The 25,944-nt window shown below is 42.4% G+C and overlaps 1 protein-coding gene across 16 annotated transcripts in view; it reads left to right on the forward strand.

Moving 5' to 3' along the window:
- CCSER2 (coiled-coil serine rich protein 2) overlaps positions 1-25,944 on the forward strand; it is a 215,282-nt gene that overhangs the window by 146,366 nt on the left and 42,972 nt on the right. For 10 of the 16 annotated variants that reach the window (XR_009448332.1, XM_059662019.1, XM_059662018.1 and 7 more), the window contains one exon: positions 15,708-15,791. The exons of 2 other annotated variants lie outside the window; for them this stretch is intronic. Coding sequence is in view for 11 of the 14 variants with exons in the window: in XM_059662019.1 (XP_059518002.1) it covers positions 15,708-15,791 (84 nt within the window). In the remaining 3 variants the exon portion in view is untranslated. Of the gene's footprint in view, positions 1-15,707; positions 15,792-19,550; positions 19,718-22,466; positions 22,659-25,944 lie in introns of those variants that run through there. 4 more of the 16 variants (XR_009448331.1, XR_009448330.1, XM_059662022.1 and 1 more) reach the window with 4 other exon arrangements.

Below are 25,944 nucleotides of genomic sequence, written 5' to 3' on the forward strand. Positions count from 1 at the left end.
GTTGTATTTTTGATGTCCTTGTGTGAGGCAGCAATTTCCAGTGTTTACCTATGCCGCCATCTTGGTTTCTCCCCCATGGTTCCCTATCTTGCTAAGTATCTTAGCTATTCTTAGTCTTTTGCTTTTTCATAAGATGTTAGAATCATTTTGTTGAGTCCTATGAAAAACTCATTTGGGGTGTTAATGGGAATAGCATTGAATGTATAGAACAATTTCAAGAAGAATTAACATCTTGGAATATTTAGACTTAGTATCCAAAAACATGATATAGGTCCTTGGTTTAGTTTAAATTTTTTTCAATAAAGTTTTATATTTATTTTCTTTTAAAAGTCTGGAACAGTTTTGTTTGATATATTTCTAGTACTTAAAGTTTTTGTAGCTGTTATAAGTGCTGCCATTTTCTAATGGAATGTTGCTGGTATACAGAAATGCAGTAGACTGGGTTTTATCAAATTTGTATTCAGTAACCTTGATATAATTATTATTAATTCTAATAATTTATCATTTGATTTATTTGAGTTTTTTAATTTATATAAGCATGTAATTTGCAGTAATGATAGTATGTTTTTCCTTTCCAATGTTTTTATTTTTCCTTGCCTATACACTGACTAGGAACTCCAGTATAATATTGGATTGTTCCTGGTTTGCTCCTGAACTTACTTAACTGGCATGCTTTCCACGGTTGACTGTTAAATATGATATCTACTATATCTTTTATGTGGATACCCTTTGTGAGATGAAATTTTTTATTTTATTTTTTAATAGAAAACATTTTGAAACATTTGCATTCTTACAAAAACGTTGCAAGCACTTTCTTCAAGTTTCATGAACTTTTTTTCTGAACCACTGAGAGTAAAATGCCTTCTGAAGCCCATCACTCCTACATATTGTGTGCATTTCCTACTGAAAAAGATTTTCCTCCTATATCACCACTACATTGTCACCAAGATCAGGAAATTAACATTGAGACATCATTAGCATCTAATCTTCAGGTTCTGCCACTTGTCCTGGTAATGTCCTTTATAGCAGAAAGTTCCAGGTCAGAATCCCATATAGTTTCCTTCAAACTGCAGTACTTCCCTTGACTTTGATGGCCTTGACCCTTGTATGTTATGGGCCAGTCATTCTGCAGAATGCTCTCCATTTGGGTTTGTATAAATGCTTGCATTTGGGGTATGGATCTTCAACAACGCTACATTGTCTTTGTTGTGTCCTGTCGGGAGGCGCATGATGCTGTTTGTCCTAATGGTGATATTACCATTGACCATTGATGAAGGTGTTGCTGCCAGCCTTCTTCACTGTGAACTTACTCTTTCCACCTTTTAATTAGCATTTTGTAGGGAGGAATTTTGAAACTACATAAATATCCCATTCCTTGTCAGATTTTCAATTTATTCAATGATTTGTTTATATTATGTCCTGTGGTTTCTAATTTTATGCAATCAGTTATAATTTGGGAATATAATTTATCATGATGCTCAGACTGCCCAAGATTTGGCATTTGAGAGTTTTTTTCGGGTTGGCTTCTATGTTTTGACTTGTACCCATCTTCTTGAAGTAGTTCTTTTCTTTTTTGTCACACCAAAGGTACCAGGCTATTTAGTATTTCCCCTGTTCCCACCTGGAAACAGCCATTTTCCCCAAGGAGCCCAGTAAAGAATGGTATTTGAGAACCAAGCTCTGGGGGCTAGTTGTGCTTATTTCTATTGGGGGTTGGGGGTCAGTGCCCTTAAGCTCGTTTAAGATGTGTATGTGTGTGTTTGCATACTGTGACTATATTTTTATATCTGTCTGTATCTGTTAAGAGCTGTACTCATACCTTTAATTGAGTCTAAAGACATCATTTCTCTTTTTCCATATTTATAACTCTGTTCTCCAACAGGGAGAAAATTGGTATCTATTTTCCTTACTATATTTACTCATTTGATCAATCCTCTTGTGTGGCAACCAATTTTCCTACCTTTGCTGTCACCTCTCCTATGTAGTTGCCCTCCTCACCCCACTAAGATTCTAAGTCCACATGCATGGCTGCTTCCCTCCCTCTGTGCACCCCTTATTCACCCCGCATGGGCTCTGACACCCACACCACTCTCCCTCTCCTATGCTGCCTCCTCACTATGCTTGGGCTGGATACCACGTGTTAGTTGATGCCCACACGTGGCCACTCTCCTTGTTCTGTTTGGGTCTTATACCTGGCACTGGGCCTCTTCCTGTATAGATCCCTTCTTCACCTGATGAGCTCGGGTAACCTCTCCGGGCCATCCCGTGTATGGCTGCCACATCACTCTGTGGACTCTGGCAGCCCACCTCAGGCCACCCATATGTGCCCTCCTCATTCTACTAAGGCTTGATTCTGATATCAGACTGGGTCCCCATCTTTTCTATGGTTATCCTTTGCACTGTTTGGGATCTGACATGCTTGCTTCCCCTGCAGGGTTATACTCCTCAACCTGCTTAGGCTCTGAAACTCCAGGCTAGGCTGCTTTGTGGGGGGAGGCCTACCTTGCTCTTTCTCACCTAGTGGCTTGTTCTGGAAGTGAAAGGGAAGGGCAGAGGAAGAAAAAGCGTATTTAACTATTTAGGTCCTCGGGTTACGTCGGAGATCGGTTCCTACAGTGCAAGGTAACAGGATTTTCGGAACCCCCCTACATAAGCACCTACGTCACTCGCATGGAGCACATGCACAGCAGTAATGAAGTGAAACAGTAAAAACAATTTAAAAGAAAGATAACAATTCCTGACCTTTACTTGAGTAAATAAATAATAAAAAACATAAAGCACATATGTACATACGCTGAAATAATGGAACTAATGGAACTTTTTTTTATAAATAAATGGGAGATGGTGTCGTAACCACGAAATGACATATGACGAGTCCATGTAACCCGAGAACTGTCTGTATTGACTTTATTAGGAGAATTTACATTCAAATATAGTGTACCCACTTTTAAGTGTACAGTTTGAGTTTTAATGAATGTATTCAGTTGTGTAACCACGAGCACAATCAAGATGTAATTTTTTCATAGCTGCTAATACCCTCTCATGCCCCTTATCAGTCCTCTCTCAAACCTGGACCAGACAGCGATTGTTCCACTCTCTGTTACTCATGGTTTGTTTTCTCTGGAATGTTACCTCAATTGGACTAGCCAATGTGGACTCTTTTTTTTTTTGGATTTTTTTCATGCACCATAATAATTTTGATATTTATCTGTTTTGTGTGTATCAGTAGTTCATTTATTTCTATTGCTGAATAGCATTCCATTGCATATATATGTACCACAATTACATTTTTACTCATTTACCCATTGATGCAGTGGTTCTCAACCTTCCTAATGCCACGACCCTTTAATACAGTTCCTCATGTTGTGGTGACCCCTAACCATAAAATTATTTTCGTTGCTACTTCATAACTGTAATTTGCTACTGTTATGAATCATAATGTAAATATCTGATATGCAGGATGTACTTAGGCGACCCCTGTGAAAAGGTCGTTCGACCGCCAAAGGGGTCACAACCCACAGGTTGAGAACCGCTGCATTGATGGATATTTTAGTTGTTTTCAGCTGTCAGATAATTGGATAATGCTGAATTTCTAGATATTAATGTTAATAAAAATAAATGTAATTTCAAACAATTAGAATTTGAATTTAGACCAGTTTTTTCACTTGTTTGTTGTGTGATCTTGGAAAAATTATTTAAACTTCATGCCTACATATTTTTATAAAAGATATGGAGTCTATGGCTCCTATCTCAAATTGTGAAGAAATTCAGGTAAGTTAGTAAGCATAGTGTCTGGTGCATAGAAAGCAATTAATAATAATGTTAGCTGTTATCTTGCTAACAATAATAGCAACAACAATGATAAAAATGTCCAGATTTTTTATAATTGATTTTTTTAGAGAGAGAGGAAGAGACAGAAAGGGAGAGGGACATGAAAGAGAGAAACATCTACTGTTTGCTTCAAGTCAGCACCTTGAACTGGCATCGAATTGGTGACCTTTTGGTGCTCATGATATTGCTCAACCAACTGAGCCACTCTGGCCAGGGCAAGGTCATGGGTTTTTAATTGCATGCATTGCTCACAATTTTATGTAGATTCCCCAAAGCTAATTTCATTTACTTGAATATTCATTAGTTATTTTTATTCCACCATTCAATATACTTTATTAAGCACTTGTTGAATACCAAGGATTGTAATAGTAATGAAGATAAAAAGAAAGAGGACACAATTATTGTCCTGTATCTGATGTGTGTTTTTTTAGTTAATCTTCTCCTGAGGATATTTTTCCATTGATTTTTAGAGTGAAAGAGAGGGGGAGATACACAGAGAGAGAAACATCAATGTGAGAGACACTCCTATTGGTTGTCTCCTGCATGCCCCTAACCAGGGTAAGGGATCAAGCCTGCAACCAAGGTATATACCCTTGACCAGAATTGAACCCTGGACCCTTCAGCCCCCAAGTCGATGCTCTATCCATTGAGCCAAACTGGCTAGGGCTCTTTTTAAAAATATATATTTTTTTAATTGATTTCAGAGAGGAAGGGAGCGGGAGAGAGACAGAAACATCAGTGATGAGAGAGAATCATTGATCCGCTCCCCCCAGCAGGCCTCCCACTGGGGATAAAGCCCACAACCTGGGCATGTGCCCTGACCGGGAATCAAACCATGACCTCCTGGTTCATAGGTCAGTGCTCAACCACTGAGCCACCCTAGTTGGGCTGATGTGTTTTTCTTAACACTACACATTGTAATGGGTTAGTGGGTTTTGAAATAAAATTTGTCCATTGTAACTATATTTTTCCCCCCAATACAGTAGAATAGTATAAAAACTATCAGGGGGTATCGCATGTAATAAGGGCAATGTGAAACTTGTTTTTAATGTGATATCTATATCTGTTTACCCATCCACCATCCATCTATCCATTCATCCTTATTTAGATATAAACACACACACATATTTATGTATATGTGTGTATGTGTCTGTGTGTGTACTTGATTGTGATATAAAATGCATTTGATATCACATGGTCCCCCCAAAAAAACAAACCTGTTCTAGTAGATAAGCACTACTATACTCAAGACTCCAAGGATAATAAATCCTATATTTCAATTAGAAATAATCACTATATTAATTATTTAAAACATTAAATCATCAATAAATTTTCTGAGCTTTGTTTGTGTTGTTTCATGAAGAAACCTGCAAAACTTTTTTAAAAAATTTAAAGAAAATATTATGGTTCTGTGTGAAGGCTAAGTATTGTAAACATTCTAACTTAATCCATGGACATTAATATAGTAATCAAGATAGCTACCTTATAGTCTAGGAAGGCATTCGAGTATTAAATAAGTATAATGATGTGTTACAAAGGACAAAGTAAGATACCAAATGAGTGTATGATTGGAACCTATAGTTCTTTCCAGTACTATTTATAGATGTAATATAATTTCAGTTGAAGTCACAACAGCTTTATTTTTAGAATTCATCAATATGACTCCAGAATTAACACCAAAGGCTAAGGCAGCAGTTCTCAACCTGTGGGTTGTGACCCCTTTGGCGGTCGAACAACCTTTTCACAGGGGTCGCCTAAGACCATCCTGCATATCAGATATTTATATTACGATTCATAACAGTAGCAACTTTACAGTTAGGAAGTAGCAACAAAAATAATTTTATGGTTCGGTCACAACATGAGGAACTGTATTTAAAGGACCAGAAGGTTGAGAACCACTGGGCTAAGGTCTGTGTACATTATGACAAAAAAAGGGGGGGGGGGCGGGGAGAGGGAGGCCTTTAGAGCAGGGTATAATACTGACCCAAATAGAAAATATAGAGCAGAGGAGAGGATAGAAAACCCAGAAGTATGTGCTGAAATGTCTACTGAAAAACAATTGGACACAGAAGGATTTTAAAGTAAATGTTGAGAAAAACTCTGTATTAAGGATCAATTATTTAGTTTCTTGTTTTATACTATAGTAAATTCAGATGCTTGAAGAGTTGAGTATTTTTATTAGAAGAAATCTGCAGCTAATATTTTTAAGTGTCACAAGAAACCTATAGGAAAGGATATCCTGATTCAATATGTACAAATGAAATACTTTATTTACTTTAAAAGTCTAAACAAAAGAAATTTGTAAATAATATTTGCTTGTAATATTACAGATCTATGCATATATCACAACATTCCAGTCAGTTTTAATGCATGGTAGATTTTTCTGTTTTAAAAATGTCTTTGTCTCAGCCATCTGTTAGAATCACCTAATCTCTGAAGCACTTATTTAAAATTAGGCTTTGTGAGTGCATTTTTTAAAGCCTCTCAATTGTAGCTTGAATCATTGGGTTTTAAGTCCCATAGGTGAATTTTACAGCATTACGTAAAAATTATTCTCAGTGCACATTCCAGAGTCTGTGTAATATGATACGGTTTTTCAACCGTATTTTTTTAAAGTTAATTTTTGAAAAGAAAATGAAAAAATGAATCTTCTTCCTCTAATCCAGCGGTTCTCAACCTGTGGGTCGCGAACAATGAAAATACACCCTGCATATCAGATATTTACATTACAATTCATAACAGTAGCAACATTACAGTTATGAAGTAGCAACGAAAATAATTTTATGGTTGGGAGTCACCACAACGTGAGGAACTGTATTAAAGGGTCGCGGCATTAGGAAGGTTGAGAACCACTGAATCCCTTTCCTAAGATGCCTCCTGTGATTTGCTGCAGCAGATCTGAAATACAAGGCAGCTTTGTTGACATCACTGATGATGCTTGTCAGCAGAGGCTGGTCACCACTGCCAGGTTTTTGTTGTTGGTGGTCACTTCAGGGGTCCATGTCCATTGTAGCTGCTCTGGAACTCATAGGAAAACCCCAGTTTCTGCAAAGTCCTAGAAGAACCACATGGGTAAGATGGAGTTTGTTGTAAGGTTCTCCAGCAAGTTAATATGTACAAGAGTTAGACTATTAGAACAAAAGTTTACCTATGTACTGTGTCCAAAAAGTGGAAATTGTTTGCTGACAGTAGTCCCCTAATACTCTTAAGAATAAAGGAAGGCTTATCTATCTTTTTGAATCTTTAATAAAATGCTGACACTTGATTAGCTTAAGGTTACCTGTATTCAGAGTTTAAAAATCCTAACTAGAGCTTGCTGAAACTGAATTGCTCATGTTTTATACAGTGATGTGTAATACTTAAGTATTTTTTTCATTTATTATGCAAAATGCGTACAACAGTACCCATCATTGATCAATAAATGTTAGGTCCTTAGTATGTGTAATGTGAATCATGAACTTTGCATGCATGATTGGAATTCAGACTTTTTTTAAAAAGAGGTTTTCTATTTATTTTAAGGTTTTATTACCCCCTGTAATGCTTAAAGATGCTTTTCTCAAACTGTTTCCTTATTTTGGCTCCGACACTTTTCAACTTAGTCACGGTATAATAGAGAGTACTACCATTGGTCAGTGCCAAAGGTATTTGGAGGGAGCTGGTGTTATTAATTGATTCAGTTAGAGATTATATTCCTATTCTTTAAGCTCTTATGCTTTGATGGAAATAATTTTTTTTTTATCTCCTATGTTAAAACTGCTAGAATGTTACAAAAAATTAGGTTTTTTTGGAGGCATAGTAATAATTTAAACATTAATAACTTCCAATTGTTTTTGGCTATATTATAAATTTATTTTATTTAGAATATTAATTTTCAGTTTTCAAAAATATTGGTTTGATATATGGGACTTTCACTTTCAATTGATTTCCAATCTTAGTACATCCTATAAAATAAAGAGGTAATATGCAAATTGACCATCACTCCAACACATGAGATGGCTGCCCCCATGTAGACACAAGATGGCTGGCAGGGGAGGGCAGTTGTGGGCGATCAGGCCAGCAGGGAGGGCAGTTAGGGGGGACCAGGCCGGCAGAGGAGGGCAGTTGTGGGTGATAAGGCCAGCAGGGGAGGGCAGTTGTGGGTGACCAGGCCAGCAGGGGAGGGCAGTAAGGGGCAATCGGGCCGGCAGGGGAGCAGTTAGGCATTGTCAGGCAGGCAGGCAGGCGAGCGGTTGGGAGCCAGCAGTCCTGGATTGTGAGAGGGATATCCGACTGCCCGTTTAATTATTGTGCTTATATCTTGTTTATCTTCACTAAATTATTATCTTTGATCTGTGAGTTTCTGAGAATAACTTCCTGCTATAATTATGGATTTTTTCCATTTCTCCTTTAATGCTGTGAATTTTTGTTCTAGGGTTTTCAGGCTATTTTATTAGAGCAGTAATGCTCCCTTATTTGTGGTTTTACTTTCTTCAGTTTAAGTTACCTGTGGTCAATTGCAGTCCAAAAATATTAAATGGAAAATTCTAGATATTTTGAGAGAGAAACAACATTTGCATAATTTTTTACAGTATATTATAATTGTTCTATGTTCACACATTGTTTGCGGGTAGTTTTTATTGCGCGCTAACAGGTGGCGCGGGCCATTTTTGCTAATTTTTTGTGCAAATGGCAATGTTCAGTAAAATTACGATAACTTTAGTTTACGTATTTATACGTTACCCGCATTCTACCGCTAGTCTATAAAAAAACGTATTAATACGTGTCCCATGCTCTACTACCAGTCAACGTAAAACGTATAAGTAAACGTATAAATACGTTTCCCGCATACAATGTGTTATTATTAGTTGTTAAGCTCTTACTGTACATGATTTATAAAGTAAAGTCTATCACAGGTAGATATGTGTAGGGAAGAACAGTATATATAGGGTTAAGGACTATCAGGTTTCAGGCATGCACTGGGGAGTCTTAGAACATATTTCCCTCAGATAAGGGGGAACTACTGTATATAAATTTTTATGATTGATACATTTTGGTAGATTGTTCCTGATCACCAATTAAAGTCTTAATTTATCCTTATTAATATTTTCATCTTTAATTCTGCCTTGTCTCTTGTTATAATAATATTGGTATATCAGTTTTATTTTTTTGATTGTTGAGATTTATATGTAATTTCTCTTTTTGTTTGCTTTCATTGTCTTTTTTTGTTTCTTTTTCTTTTTTTTTTTTTTTGTCAGTTCTTATATTAGTTTTCTAGGGCCTCCATAACAAAGTATCACAAGCTGGGTGGCATAAACAACAGAAATTTATTCTTTCACAGTCTGGAGGCTAGAAATAGGGAATCAGGGGTCATGAGGGCCATGCACTCTGAAGGCTCCAGGAGAGGAATCTGTAACGTGTGGTGGTTGCTGGGAGTCCAGGGCATTCCTCACTTGTAGGTGCATTTCTCCCCTCTGCTCCATCATCCTGGGACCTTCACATTACCTGTGTGTCTGTGTCCAAATTTCTCTCTCATAAGGATCCCAGTCATTTTGGATGAACTCAATTTGATTACATCTGCAGTTACCCGATTTCCAAGTGAAGTTATATCCACAAGTTCTGGGTTAGCCTGAATTTCTGGGAGAACATTATTCAACCTAGCAGTTCTGTTGAGGTATAATTTCCATGCAGTAAAATTTAGCCTTTTTTATTGTACAGTTCTGCGAGCTTTGACAAATGCATATAATTATGTAGTTTTTACAGTCACACCCTCAAAAAATTCTTTTTTCTCCTTTTTAGTTGATCCCTCCACCCACTGCTAACTCCTAGAAACTGCTGATGTGTTTTATGTCTCTGTAGTTTTGCCTTTTCAAGACTGTCACATAAGTAGACAAGACTCTAGCCTTTGATTCTAATATTTTTCACTTACCATAATTCATTTCAAATTCATTCATTCTGATCCATGTATCAGTAACTTGTTCCTGTTTTTTCCTGAGTAGTATTCCATTGTATGCATGCATCCTAGTTTGTTTATCCATTTACCAGTTGAAGGATAGTTTTGTCACTTTCACTTTTTGGCAATTAGGAAAAAAGCCCTATGAACATTCACACACAGACTTTCCTGCATGCATGATTTCATTTCTCTTGAGTAAATACCGGGGCTGGGATTGCCAGGTAGTATGGGAAGGATACATTTAACTTTTTAAGAAACTGCCAAACTGTTTTCCGAAGTGGCTATGTTATTTTGCATTCTCACTAATGATTAATGAGAAGTTCCAGTTGTTCTGCATCCTTGCCTACAATTGCTATTGATAGAATTTTTCAAAAGTCTTTCTCCTGGGTGTGCAATGGTATCTTATGATAGTTTTCATTTGCATTTACCTATTGACTAATGATTTTGAGCATGTCTTCTTATAGATTTTTTTTTTTTTTGGTTAAGTGTTTGTTCTTTGGCCCATTAACAAATATTTTGAAAAATGGAATTCACTTTTGGCAGCTCTGTACTGTTGAGTTAATGAGGTTGGTTAAATACCCTGGGCCTTCACATATTCATTATTTTTGTTATGATTGTTTAAAAAATAGCTAGCAATTTATAAATATTCTCTGTGAATTAGTCACCTGCAAAGTATTTTATCTGAATTATTGCAAATATTTTCTCCTATTTCATGGCTTCTTTTTCATTTTGCTAATAGTTTTTCAAAGAGCAGAAATGAAATTTATCAAATTTTTATGATAATGTTTTTGGCATCACATTTAAGAAATCTTTGCCAACCCAAGGTCAGAGAGATTTTCTATTTATTTGGAGAAGTTTTATAGTATTAAGTTTGACGTTTAGGTCTACAATCTGATTTGAGAATTTTTGTATATGATGTGAGGTATGAGAAAAATTAATTTTATTGCATATGGATGTTCCAGCACCATTTGTTGAAAAAACTATCCTTTCTCTATTGAATTGCCTTTGTATTTTTGTCAAAAATGCCCTTGAACATATATGTATGGGTCTGTTTCTGTACTCTATTCTAATCCTTAGATCAGTGTTTGTCCTTTTGCCATGTCACACTCTTGATTACTATTGATTTTACTAGTGGCCCGGTGCAAGAAATTTGTGCACATTTAAAGGGAATTAATTAGAGGAAATATTTTTTTTAAATATATTTTATTGATTTTTTACAGAGAGGAAGGGAGAGGGATAGAGAGTTAGAAACATCGATGAGAGAGAAACATCAATCAGCTGCCTCCTGCACACCCCGCACTGGGGATGCGCCCTCAACCAAGGTACATGCCCTTGACTGGAATCAAACCTGGGACCCTTCAGTCCGTAGGCCGACGCTCCATCCACTGAGCCAAACCGGTCAGGGCTAGAGGAAATATTTTAATATTGCTATTTTCCCTTTCTCTATAATAGAAGTGTCAGAGAAGAAAGAAAATTAGTAAAATATATATGAAAATCTCCCTCCTGTTAGAGTCTGGGATGTGCCACGGGACCTAGAGTCAAGTCCCTGCCCACCACCCGCATGCACTTCGAAAATGCAGGAGACCCAGACCCGCCGGCCCCACCCCTGTCAAGCCCCTCTAGGCTGGGGGCACAGCCTCAGGTCCCCCAGCCTGGTGCCAGGTGGGAGGCGCAGTCTCAGGTCCCCCATCACGCCCCTCCAGGCGGGGGGGCTCAGCCTCAGGTTCCCCGGCCCGGTGCGGGGTGGGGGCGTGCAGCCTGAGGTCCCCTGTCAAGCCCTGCTGGGTGGGGGGCGCAACCTAAGGTCCCCTGGCCCGGCACTGGGGTAGGGGGGCATGGCCTGAGGTCCCCATCAAGCCCCTCCAGGCAGGGGACACAGCCTGAGGTCCCTCGGCCTGGTGCAGGGGCGGGCGGGTGCAGCCTGAGGTCCCCCATCAAGCCCCGTGGGGTGGGGGGCATGGCCTGAGGTCCCTCACCCTGGCCAGGTGCCATGCAGCCTCAGATCCCTGTTCTCCGGTCAGGGTCAGGATGTTATGGTGTCTGGGCTAATTTGCATATTCCTCTATTATGTAGATAGATTAATTTGATTAATTGTTTTCTCTTAAGATTGTGTAGAAATGATATTACTTATTTAAATTTTGGTAGAATTTGCCAGGAAAATATTTGCCTTCAATATTTCTCTTAAGGAAGGTTTAAACTATGAATTCATTTCACTAATAATCATAGACCTACTCAAACTGTTTCATTTTGGATGAGTTTAGTTTGTGGTTTTTTGAATAATTTCTTCATTTCATATAAGTTGTCAAATGTGTGTGCTTAGTCACTTAGTATTATTGCCTTACTAGCTTTTAATGCCTGTGACATCAATAATGATATTTCTGCTTCCATTTCCTGATTTCTGTCTTCTATGTCCCGGTAAGGGTCTGATTTGTGCTTTCTGTCTTTTGCTCTTTGGCAGTTTTGCTAGAGGCTTTGCAAATGTCAAAGAACCTTTTTTTGGTTTATTGATTTCTCTCTATTTGTTGATTTTCAATTTCATTAATTTCTGCTCTTTATTATTTTCTTCTTGTTCTGGGCTTATTTTGCTTCAGTTTTGATTTGACACCTTTCTTTTAATATAAGCAGTCTGATACAGAAATTCTCTCTCTCTGCACTGCTTTAGTTGCATCCCACAAATTTTGGTGTGTAGTGTCTTCATTTTCCTTCAATTCAAAGTATTTTTTTGTTTACCCTGAGACTTCTTCTTTTGACTCAGGCATGTTTAGAAGTTTTTGTTTACTCTCCAAGTGTTTGAATAGTATCCTTCTGTGACTGATTTCTAGTTAAATTCCTTTACGTTCAGAGAGCACACTTTGTCTATGTTCTATTCTTTTAAATTGAGCTTCTCAAATGTGAAGGTTCATGTCTTTCACCAAATTTGAGTTTGTTTAACCATTATTTCTTCAAATATATTTTTCTTAGTAGGCTCTATTTTGGGGGGGAGGTTGTAGGTTTTGTTTGTTTGTTTGTTTGTTTGTTTGTTTGTTTGTTTGTTTTGCCAATCTTTTTATCTCTTTGTTGTTCAGGTTGGATGATTTCTGTTGATCTACCTTAAAGTTCACTCTGTCATGTACTTAGTCCATCTCATGTATTTTAAATTTTTGATTATTAAATCTTTTCTGTTCTAAATTTTCCATTTGTTTTCACTTTGTGTTATTTCTTTGCTGAGACCTTCTTTTTCAATTCCCTTCAAGAGTTCACCCTTACTTTCGGAGAATTTTTATAATAGCTCTATTAAAATCTCTTCTAGTTTATCCCAACGTCTGTGTTATTTTGGCATTGATGTTTATTGACTGTCTTTTCCTGTGAATTGATATTTTCCTTGTTTGTATGTTTAGTAATTTTGGTTCTTCATCTTGTTTAAATGCTCTGGAGAATACTGATTTTTATTTTTTTACAGCAGACAGTTTGCTTGGGTTGAGGCTACAAGTTCCAACTAGCCACTTTGGGATTGTGGTTTTAACATCAGTTCTGTTTTCAAAGGCTTTGCCTTACTCTTCAGCTACTTTCTGAGTCTACGCCTTGCAGAGGCTAGTTTGGGTCCTGGGCAGTGGTCTTCATTTATTGCTCAGTGTTTGATCTGATGTTTAGAATCAGATCTCAGAAGTGCTGCTCAGGAGAGAATCTAGAAACTCACGTACAACTTCCTGGAGTCGCTTTCCTGAGCTCCTGGTACTTCGCAACCTCCCTGGTGGTATCTGAGTCCCTGGACTCCTGATTTTCCTTCCCCCTGAAAACTGATGTTCACATTTCCCGTGTGCTGCATACTTCCCACAGCTACACACACACTCAAGGCAAAATGGTGTCTCTCTCATTCCTTGAGCTTCCTGCTTTGCAATGGGCAGAAAGATGCTATCGATGTTTGGAATTAAGTCCAATGTTAAAGTCCCTCTTTTCTCTAATATATACTTGTATGTAGGCCTGGCCCTGTTTTTATATGTCAAGGCATTTACAGCAGAGCTGAACTTTTTACTGACATGAGTCTTGTAAAATTTTTCTTTAAAAAAAAACACACCCAAAAAACATTTTTTAAGGTGTTGTTCTGAGAATATTTGTTATTCATTAGGTCATTGCCTCCCTTCTCAAGTCAAATTCTGGATGTCCATGTGATACCACCAGTAAATGTCATTAATGCTAGAAATTTGGCAAATGCTTATTTTTTCACTATCAATCAGTATTACCAATTGAACTTTTCTATATATACATTCCTAGGCCCCATCCCTTTAGCTTCTGATTTAGTAGATGTACAGCACAATAAATAAAGAAGAAAATGACCTACATGCTTATGTCTCCTGTTTTGGCACTCTTGTTTCAATGCCAGACATTTCCGTGGTCTGGGGGATTTCCTTTAGGACAGATATGTCTGAGAAGATTGCAGTCATATTGTTCCTTGAAGGTTGTCAAATCCCTGGGTTTCCCAAGGTAGCTAGGTACCATCTGAACAAACTCGGTGCCAGCCCGCAGTTTTCCTGCCTCGATGAGGGGCTCAGCTTCTCCCCATGTCCCAGGTGTGTTCTTCACTGGTTCATCATTCTTGAGGTTGTCTGTGAGTCATTGAACATGCATTGCTTAGCTGGTTGTTCCCAAACCATTTTGGCAAGGGACTTAATATTATCCTGTCGTTTTCTTTATTGTGTTTAAGGATAAAAAATTTAATTTTTTCAAATTTTAAAAATTGAGGTATAGCATACGTCCAGTACTGCTTAACATATATCGATCTTAAATCTACAGCTGGGGTTCTGCATAAGCATGTGACCACGCACCCACCCTGCATGTGGTTTCCATCACCCTGGTGGTTCCTTAGTGCTCTTTCCCAGTCAGTGACCTCTTCCCCTGAGTCAATCTCTGTTCTTCTGATTTCTAACACCATTAGTTAGTTTTTCCTGTTCTAAGACTTTATATAAGATGCAGAATATATACTCATGTATCTAGTATTTTTAATCAAATGGTTTTTATGGCCAATCCTTGCTGAGTTACTTAATATTACTGTTTCTGTCTCATTTATACCCCCGAACACCACAGCTAAACCAAAGCAGATTTAATTTGACTTTTATTTTACATTTTTCATAGGTGAGAGAATCTTAAAATTCTTTAGAAAATTTCTGATATTTCTTTTCCCATTCTAAAAGTTTCAGAGGTGTTCTGCTTTGTCTACTCATCTTATATAATAAAAGTGTAATATGCAAATCGTCCGAACAGCAGAATGACTGGTCAGCGGGGGGTGTGGCTAGCAAGCAGGTGGCACCAGGCCAGCCAAGGTGCATGCCAGTGGGCAGAGGGAGGGGACAGCGGTGGAGAGGATGTGGGACGGGGGGGGGGGGGTGGAGTGGAGCTGCTGCTCGCCAGCTGGCGCCATCCCCTGATCAGCCTGCCAGGTCACCTCCTGCAGAGGGAGGCCAGACTGCGAGAGAGCAGCAGACCAGGCTGAGGGACTGCCCACCCCCCCCACCCCCACCCCCCGCCAAGTGCATGAATTTTCATGCACTGGGCCTCTAGTATATTATGTTATTTATTTCTACAAATTTTTCTTGCCCTAGCTCTTTTTTTTCCTCTTCCACATTTTTTTGTTCCTTTTATTGCTTACCCAAGGATATGTTTTTATTGATTTTAGAGAGAGGAAATGAGAGAGAGAGAGAGAGAGCGAGCGAGCTCCCTGACCAGGGATCTAACCCACAACCTAGGTATGTGCCCTGCTGTATGGGATGACACTCCAATCAATGGAGCCATCTGGCCAGGTGTGCTCTTCCACGTTTCCTTCTACAAGTGCATAGAGATGAAAGGGAGATTTCTACAACTTGTTTTCTGTTTGTTCTTTGCCATGCTAGCATTTTGTCTGGGGTGAATTAAGGTCAACTGAATGCCCGCAGTTATGTATTAATCTCTCTTCTCCTTCTCTTCCTTCTGACAGCATGATGGGAGTGGATCATTGCATGATATCCAGCTATCATTGCCATCTAGTCCGGAACCAGAAGATGGCGATCAAATATACAAGGTATGACTAGGTGGTCATGCTGAATTTTTCAAAGTTCTTTTTATTACTAAAGGTGTAAAACAGCAATAATTAAAACATTTACTAATGAATGTTTTAAAACCTTTGGCTTTGCTGTTTTGAATTTTAACAAGCTTGCTTTTAACTTTTGCTTATTAATAAGTTATTATTAATAAGTTAAAGTGAAATCCCTGTAGGCCTTTAATTTGAATTTATTTCATCAGTTGAATAAGCGTTTGTTCCTGTGTTACCACTGGCACAGGATTCTTTTTTTTTAATCATTAAATTTTTAAATTATTTTTTATACTTATGAATAACAATTTAAAAATATGACTACCAATAACAGTTAAAATGGTTAATAAGTACTTATATACCATATCACATATCATAACATTGAAGAAATATACTGAAAAGGAAATTATTTTATCTTTTGTCATGTTTATAAATATAACTAGAGGCGCGGTGGACAAAAATTTGTGCACTCGGGGGGGGGGGAAGAGGGGGTCCCTCAGCCCGGCCTGTGCCCTCTCGCAGTCTGGGACCCCTCGGGAGATAACGCCCTGCTGGCTTAGGCCTGCTCCCGGGTGGCAGAGGGCAGGCCCAATCCCTAGGTGCAGCCCCTGGTCGGGCTCAGAGCAGGGCCGATTGGGGTGTTGGGGCACCGCCCCCTGTCATGCACAGAGCAGGGCGGATTGGGAGGTTGCAATGCCACCCTCAGTCACGCTCAGGGTAGGGCCGATTGGGGGGTTGGGGCACCGCCCCCTGTCACACTCAAGGTAGGGTCGATGGGGAGGTTGTGGCGCCACCCCCTGTCACGCACAGAGCAGGGCCCATCAGGGGGGTAGGGGCTCCTTACCCTGTCACGCACGGAGCAGGGTCGATCAGGGGGTTGGGGAGCTCCCCCCTGTCACGCACAGAGCAGGGCCTATCAGGGGGTGGGGAGCTCCCCCCTGTCACGCACAGAGCAGGGCCTATCAGGGGGTTGGGACGCCACCACTGTCACACTCAGAGCAGGGCTGATGGGGAGGTTATGGCTCTACCCCATCACACACAGAGCAGGGCCCGTGGGGTGGGGGGGGGGGGGTTGTGGTGCCGCCCTCTATCACCCACAGAGCAGGGCCAATCAGGGGGTTGGGGCGCCGTCACTCTCACACTCAGGGCAGGGCCGATGGGGAGGTTATGGCTCTACCCTGTCACACACAAAGCAGGGCCGATCAGGGGGTTTGAGCGCTGCCCCCTGTCACATTGATCCCGGTGCCGGGAGGCATATTACCCTTTTACTATATAGGGTACAGGCCTGGTGAATGGGTGGGGCTGGCTGGTTTGCCCTGAAGGGTGTTCTGGATCAGGGTGGGGGTTCCCACTGGGGTGCCTGGCCAGCCTGGGTGAGGGGATGATGGCTGTTTGCAGCTGGTCACACACCATTCAGGGTGGGGTTCCCCACAGGGGTGCCTGGCCAGTCTGGGTGAGGGGCTGAGGGCTGTTTCCAGACTGGTGGATGACTGAAGCTCCCAACCTCTCCTTTTTTCCTTTTTTTTAATTCTGGGATTTATTTACCTTCTATGGCTATCACTGGAACTGAGAGCCGGCTTTAGCTCTGAGGCTTGGCTCCAGCTCTGAGACCTCGGCTGCTGAAAGCAGGTATCTGGGTTTGTTTGGGTTCTATAATTGTAACACTGTTGCGGTCCTGCTCGCTGGGCTGAAAGCAGGTTTCTGGGGTTTGTTTAGGTTCTATATTTGCAACATTGTTTCCGAGTGCAAGCTCAGAGGCTGGCAGCGGCAGGTGGGGAACCTTGGATTCCTCCGTCACTGGAGCAAGCAAGCCTCCTGTTCGCTTCAGCTGCCTGGCTGCTGGCCGCCATCTTGGTTGGCAGTTAATTTGCATATCGCCCTGATTAGCCAATGGGAAGGGTAGTGAAGTTATAGTTAATTACCATGTTTGTCTATTATTAGATAGGATTGGACTTTAGAACTTTGTGCTGGGTTCCACTGGATGTTTCCCTGGTTTCTTCTGGGCTCACTCATGCCTCTGCTAGCTGATTGTTGCCTGGGGCCCACAACTTCTCTCCCTGTAGTCTTTCACCCAAAAGGCCATCCCTGTCTTGTTCACTTGGTTGAAGTATTAGGGGTCCTCATGGCAAGAGAAAGTGTCAGGCTTTATAAAGCCCAAGTTTAAAACTTCAACTTTGCCTTTCCCACCTTGTGTTGATCATAGGAAGTCATGAGGCCAGTTCAGATGTAAGGAGTTGAGAAATACAGTGGAGAGGGAAGAGTTTGTATCCATTGTTTTAAGTCTATATTATCTAACTTTAAGAAAAAATCTGTGTGGCTGGTTAATCCCTAAATTCTTTTATATATAATATATTTTTATTGATTTCAGAGAGGAAGGGAGGGCCCGCAACCCAGGCATGTGCCCTTGAAGGGAATCGAACCTGGGACCCACCAGTCTGCAGGCCAACACTCTATCACTGAGTCAAACCGGACAGGGCTAGTCCCTAACTTTTTAAACGTTCAATAATAGTGTCATTGTTTGTGGTTTCAGTCCTCTCCCTCCTCCCCTTATGTGCATTGAACTTGGCCATCATTCCCAAGGTGAGAGACCATGTCTTTGCCGTCTCCTTGCTTTATGCTTCACAGAATTCAAATATGTCAGTCAGCCTTTCTTTTCAAGAAATAGCCATAATATTCTGTGCAAATTTTTAACATCATTGTCATATACCTGTTATACTGTTTGCTACTGGCTTTTTTGCCCTTAGGTGACCTCTTGGGGACAGTCACTTTATCTTCCTTTTTTAAAAATGTACTTTTATTTTGAAAGCACTATAGATATCCCCTTATTTTCCACCACTGACCCCCTCTAGCCTGCTCCCCCTCCCTCTCCCCCCACCTAGGCCTGCACTGCACTGTTATCTGTGTCCATGGGTCATGCGTGTAAGTTCTTTGGTTCATCTCTTCCCACCTCCTCCCTTCTTCCCTCTGAGATGCCTCGTCTGCCCCATGCCTCCATGTTTCTGGACCTGTTTTCTTGTCCCTGTGCCGTTCCTTCCAGGCAGACCATTTCTAGTCTTTCTTCCTCCTCTTCAATGTAAGATGCAGTAGCTGCTAGTCCCTTTCCCAGACTCTCCTGCTCTTCATCAGCAGATGCCTAGCTGTGTTTCCCTCTCATCTAAAATGGTTTAGCAGTTTCAAACTATGTAAATACTAGAGGCCCGGTGCACAACAGTTTGTGCACTCGGGAGGGGGGCGTCCCTCAGCCCAGCCTGTGCCCTCTCACAGTCTGGGACTCCTCGGGGGATGTCCGGCTTGTTTCGTTCCCGCCTCCCTCAGCCACCCAGCTTGTTTTGCTCCCGCCTCCGCCATCTGGCTTGCTTCACTCCCAGCTGGTATATGCAAATTAACCGCCATCTTTTTGGTGGTTAATTTACATATTGTGTTGATTAGCCCATGGGAGGTGTAGCGAAGGTACGGTCAATTACCATTTTGGCTATTATTAGATAGGATGGTGACTTGTGTCATTACAAGTTTAAGGTCTAAAATCTCCACTGGACCTGCCATGTCTCTAATCTGTCCTTTATCTTAGGACATCTCCCTGTCCCATTCCCCTGATAAACTGTTCCAGACAAACTCTCCTCAAGCCCAGTTCTCAGCCACTCTTCTCATCTTCTCCAGTAGCCTCGTGCTCATCAAACAAGATCACCTGCTACCTGCTTCCTGCCACCCAACTTCCCTGTAGCAGGTGTCATTCTCATTCACTTTGTCCAGCTCCAGGGAAAGCGGCAGGATGCTGTGGAGGACTCCGCTCTCCTTGTGACTATCTGCTGCTGCTGAGGACCCGCCTGCATCTGCCGCTGTTGTCTGCTTCCGTGTGCTTTATCTACTTCCTCTTCATCCTCAGTGTATACATTTCTATCTTAAATTCAGTAAATCAGGTAAACTTTTCCTTGCCTCTCCTTAAAACCCCTTCCAGCAAACCTGGAAATCTGGAAAACCTAAAATAGCTACTGATTTTAATTATGTTTGGTGTGACTTGTCTTAAAAGCTTTTATTCCTTGGTTTTTGTGTCACTTCTCTCTGAAATCCCTTTTACCCTTTTTTCTCTCATCTCCTTTGTAGGTTTCTTTTCTTCTTTAGAAGGTAGATTTAGCCCAGTTCCCTTTCAACCTTTTACTGTCATGATATCACATATGACATGATTGATAACATATAAAATCTTTCTTTAATACTTGATAATCCAGTTGCCCACTGGAAATTTCCACCATATATCCCGCCCATAGGTACCTCTAATAGTATATTTAAAACTCAGGAATATTCCTTTCTGGACATATTTCCCCTCCTTTATTCTCCAACTAGAGGCCCGATGCACAAAAATTCATGCAAGAGTAGTCGTTACTGCTCCCAGCTGCCACCATAGGCTTCTCTCTGGCACCTGGGACCCAGGCTTCCCTCACAGTCCCGGCTTCATCCAGAAGGATGTCCAGTCTAATTAGCATATTATGCTTTTATTGTAGACTAGAGGCCTGGTGCACAAAAATTTGTGCACTCGGAGGGGGGGGGTGTCCCTCAGCCCGGCCTGTGCCCTCTCACAGTCTGGGACCCTTCGGGGGATGTCCACCTGCTGGCTTAGGCCTGCTCCCCGGGGGATTGGGCCTAAGCTGGCAGTCAGACATCCCTCTGGCAGCCTGGGAGCCCTTGGGGGATGTCCACTTGCCAGCGGGGACCAGGCCTAAGCTTCAGTCGGACATCCTTAGTGCTGCTGAGGAGGCAAGAGAGGCTCCCACCACCACTGCTATGCTGGCAGCTGGCAGCCTGGCTTGTGGCTTAGCAGAGCTCCCCCTGTGGGAGCACACTGACCACCAGGGGGCAGCACCTGCATTGAGCATCTGCCCCCTGGTGGTCAGTGTGTGTCATAGTGACCAGTGATTCCCAGTCGTTCTGCTATTAGGGTTAGTTTGCATATTACCCTTTTATTATATGCCTGGTGCATGGGTGGGGGCTGGCTGGTTTGCCCTGAAGGGTGTCCCGGATCAGGGTGGGGGTCCCGCTGGGGTGCCTGGTCAGACTGGGTGAGGGGCTGAGGGCTGTTTTCAGACTGGCCACACCCCCTTCAGGGTGGGGGTCCCTGCTAGAGTGCCTGGCCAGCTTGGGTGTTGGGCTGAGGGCCATTTTCAGGCTGGCCACACCTCCTTCAGGGTTGGGGGGTCCTGCTGGGGTGCCTGACCAGTCTGGGTGAGGGGCTGATGGCTGTTTGCAGGCTGACAAGCACCCCAGCGTGGACCCTCACTCCATGAGCGTGTGGCCAGCCTGGGTGAGGGGCTGATGGCTGTTTGCAGGCTGGCCACAGCCCCTTCAGGGTGGGAGTTCCCTCTGGGGTGCCTGGCCAGCATGGATGAGGGGTTGATGGCTATTTGCAGGCTGGCCACGGCCCCTAGCCATTCAAGCTCCCAGTGGAGGCTTGCTGGAAGCATGTATCTGGGATTTATTTATCTTCTATAATTGAAACTTCGTTGCCTTTAGTGGAGGGCACAGCCAGCCAGGGCAGGCGGGAAGCTTGGCTTCCTCCATCGCCAGGGCAACCAAGCCTCCTGCTTGCTCCAGCTCCATGGCTGCTGGCCGCCATCTTGATTGGGTTAATTTGCATATAGTCACTCTAATTGGCTGATGGGCATGGCTTGGGGCATAGCAAAGGATGGTCAATTTGCATGCTTCTCATTTATTAGATTAGATTCTTTTGATGGCACAACAATCCACCATATCACCCAAGCTAGAAGTATAGATGGCACTCTTTTTTTATGATTTTAATATTTTTATTAAATTGATTGGTGTAACATTGGTCAACATGAACATACAGGTTTCAGGTGTGGGTTTCTATGTTACAAGATCTGTGTATTACACTCCATGCCCACCACCCAGTGTCAAATCTCCTGTCACCTTATATTAGGACCCCCTTTTCCCCCTTCCCTCTTGTAACCACCGCACTGCTGTTTGTGTTCATGAGTTTCAGTTTTATGTCCTACAATTACAAAAGGAATTGTCTTTTTCATTTCTTTTTCTGAAGGTTTGCTGTTAGTATACAGGAAGGCAATGGATTTTTTCACATTGATTTTGTATCCTGCAACTTGACTGCATTTGTTTATTGTTTCTAATAGTTTTTCGGTGGAGTCTTTGGGTTTTCTATATACAGAATCATGTCATCCGCAAAAAGTGACACTTTTCCTTCCCAATTTGGATGCCTTTTATTTCTTTCTCTTGCCTTATTGCTCTGGACCTTCCAGCACTACGTGGAATAAGAGTGGTGAGAGTGGCCATCCTCGTCTTGTTCCCGATCTTAGAGGAAAAGCTTTCAGTTTTTCACCACTGAGTATGATATTAGTTGAGAGTTTATTATATATGGTTTTTATTATGTTGAGGTACTTTCCTTCTATTCCTAGTTTATTGTTTTAATTATAAATTGATATTTTTATTGTCACAAATTATTCCTGTTGGCTCTGTAAGTTTTTTGGTGAACTTGTGTTGTGACCTTATGTTCTTTGCTTCAGGTGGAATATCTCCCTTGAGTATTTCCTGCAATGGAGGTTTCATGGTGATAAAATCTCTCAAGAATGTCTTTATTTCTCATTCATATTTAAAGAATAATTTTGCTGGATATATTATTCATGGCTGGTAATTTCTCTCTTTCAGGCATTTGAATATTTGGTTCCACTCTCCTCTGGCTTGTAGAGTTTCTGCTAAGAAGTCGGATGGAATTCTGATGGCTATTCCTTTGTAGGTCACTTCCTTCTTTTCCCTGGCTGCTTTGGGAATTTTTTCTTTGTCATTAATTTTTGACAGTTTTGATACCAAGTGCCTTGAAGAGGACCTCTTTGGATTGAGGTAACGAGGTGTTCTGTATTCTTCTTGGATTTGAGGATCTAGTTCTTTACATAGATTTGGGACGTTCTCATCCACCATTTGTTTTAATAGACTCTCCATTCCGTGCTCCCTCTCTTCCTCCTCTGGAATGTCTACAGTTCTTATATTGCCTTTTTCTGATGGAGTCAGTCATATAGGTCTCGTAGAGCTCTTTCATTTTTCTTAATTCTCTCTTCCTTCTGTGTCATTTATTGGTTCCTATCTTTGATGTCACTAGTTCTTTCCTCTATCTCATTGGTCCTATTTTCTATGCTCAGTAGTTTACTCTTTTGGGGGGCTGTATAAGAAAGTCTTTATTGTAGAAGCTAGTGGCCATGTAGCCATTGCTATCAAGAAGCTACTAAAAAAAAACAGTCTTTCAAAACAGTCCCATATAGTAGGTAGCCACACACTGGCTAGGTAACAGAGATACCTCCTTTCCTACATAGTAGCAGCCTCCAACATAGGAGCTATTATCTGAGCAGCCGTGCACTGCTTCTGGACTCACAGCCTATCATAGTAGCTGCATATGAGCTCACTAACTTGCTGGTCAGTACCATACTTTAATAACACTTAGACAAAAGAGACTTCTTTCCAAATAGTGACATCAACATTTGGGTTAGAGAAGGGCACGCTTGCGCATTCTGGATTGCTACATCCTTGCACCTGCACATAGCATCTTAGCCATGAACGTTCTGATTAAGATTTCCATGCTCAACATGGCCTTGACATCCAGCATGTTCTGAACAAGGCCTCTACACTCCACTTGGCCTTGAGCATCCGGGATACTCTGACAGTGTTCCCATGCTGCACCTCTTACGCTCGATGTCCACCTAGGGACACTCTACCTACTTGCCAGCTCCCTAAACACAGAGTTCACAATAATAATACAAACTGTAACATGCTATGACCTGTACTCATATGTGGGGCCCTAATAGCAAAACTTGTAGGTTCCACCCCTTGGTGGAGTTCACTTTTCCTGTCCCCACGTGGGATGATGGCCTACTAGCCACTGTTGCTAGTGCCACAAAGACAGCCAAGCTGTCCTTCTAATGGCCAAAGGGCTACTCTGTCCAGTATCTGAATCAAACCACAGTTCATCTGTACTCAAATGGACAGTCACAGCTGTCCGGTAGTAGGGTTCCCCCTACTTGACTCGTCCTTAGCACATATGGCCTCTGTGAGGATGACATGCCCTCTCAGAACGAACTAGGGAGTAGCTCCTCCACTCGAGCTTTATCCCTTCGCAGGGTCTCACATGTCACAGGACCTCACAAGGCCTGTAACTCCTGTGACAGAGGGCTGGTCCTCACGGCTTCCCTCTGTTGCAAATACTGCCCCCAACTCCTACTTTATTCAAGTGGGGTTTGTGCCACCCCCAGCATGGGCGTGGTCACACAGGACTACAAGGCAGCACACAGACTGCCACCTGTCTCTCTATGAGAGAGTATTGGCTCCCAGATTTTTTCTGTAACTGGGACTAAAACCTGATGGGTGCTCTCCTCTGTTCCCTTGGGTGACTACCTTCTTGGCAGCTAGGTACCCTCTGCTTCTGGGGTTCAACCCCACGTTGCCCCTTCCAGGATAGCAGACACGTGGCCATAACATCGGCGTTCAGTGGGGAGCTGGACACTCACCAGTACTCCTAAAGACCAACCATCATAGGTCTGCAAAACTGCTGGGAGCTGCGTTCAAATTTGCAAGAGAATTAGAGGTTAATACAACATTGTTAACACAATGAAACATTGGCACCGTGGCCGCCCCAGGCAGCCAAACCCCGTGCCATCAAACCTTGACACATGGTAGGGTCCTGTCAACCCTTCTATGCAAAAGCGAACTGTCCTTGACTCTCTGGAGCCGTGTCCATGGAGAAGAAGGCACCAGCCAAGTCCACCATGTAGTTCTCTGGAAGCCACAGTCAGGTGCCAGGTGCCGTGAGGCTCCTCTTCACTGGCCACACCCGAGAACCGCAGAGGCTGAGTGCAGTGGACGATCCTTATCTTCTCTGGCCACAAACACCTCCTGTCCAGTCTCCCTAGATGGTACAGGAGAGAGTTGCCCGCCTCACATGGGCAGCTTAATCTCTAGGTACAGGCAACTGAGCCTGTACCTTTATCCAGGCTGTAGCAGAGCAAACTGTAGTCTGTGGGTTCCACATGTGGCCTCCGGTCCTCCAGGGCCCCCAACAGGGTGTCTGGCTTGTCCCTTAGTCTAGGACAGTGGTTCTCAACCTTCTGGCCCTTTAAATATAGTTCCTCATGTTGTGACCCAACCATAAAATTATTTTTGTTGCTACTTCATAACAGTAAGGTTGCTACTGTTATGAATCGTAATGTAAATATCTGATATGCAGGATGGTCTTAGGCGACCCCTGTGAAAGGGTCGTTTGACCGCCAAAGGAGTCACGACCCACAGGTTGAGAACCGCTGGTCTAGGAGATCAAATTCCTTTCCTCAAGGAAAGTGCAAAGTCCTGGAGGTGCTCCAGCTCAGGGGGAGTCTTTTCTCCATTCTCTCCGGGATTTCTGCTGCTGTTACTGGCTCCATTGCCACTGCTTTCAAGATCCCGGGGCCCCTGCTCCACCCCTGCAGCTGCTGGCTGTGTTGTCCCCATCGTCTCCTTTGTCCCGGTTGTCCCCATCCCTGTCCCCCCCCCCCTCCACTGCCGCCCTTTGCTCAAAGTGGCCCTGAACAGGGCGGGGGGCGGGGGGGGGGGTGGTGGGCGGGAGCATAGTGAGAATCACCTGTGCACATTGCAAAGCACTCCTGCAGCATCTGGCCTCTCTTCTTACTCCCAGCAGCCATGGCAGCTGGGCATGGTGGCTTTGCCATCTCTGGATCGCTGGATTACTGGGTGGCAGCTTGGGGAGTCCAGCTCAGGTGTCTGGCCCCTGGAGGCCGGGTCCGCAGCTGCTCCCACTGTGGCTGTGTCACACCGCAAATGGCGGCCCGCTTCCAAGTCATCTAGGGTGTCGGAGTCAACATGATCTCCCGACTGGCCACTTACCCCAAATCCTGTCATGACCTCAAGTGTTAGGGAGCACTCACTGCTCCATTATCTTCTCTTCGCTGGGTGCACAGGTTCTTTATCCTGTCCAACTGTGCCCATTGTCCATCCGAGCCCCTCTGCCAGGGGCTGGGCCTGTGTTTTATGTGGGAATATATTGCTAATGCTGCACATTGCAGGGCGATTCTGAGATTTACTAACAAATAGTGTTGTTGTCTAAAAATATTGTGCATGAGCTGAACTTTTCACAAAGGTGACGGGA

Source organism: Myotis daubentonii, chromosome 13, assembly GCF_963259705.1.
Source record: "Myotis daubentonii chromosome 13, mMyoDau2.1, whole genome shotgun sequence".
Lineage (NCBI taxonomy): Eukaryota > Metazoa > Chordata > Mammalia > Chiroptera > Vespertilionidae > Myotis > Myotis daubentonii.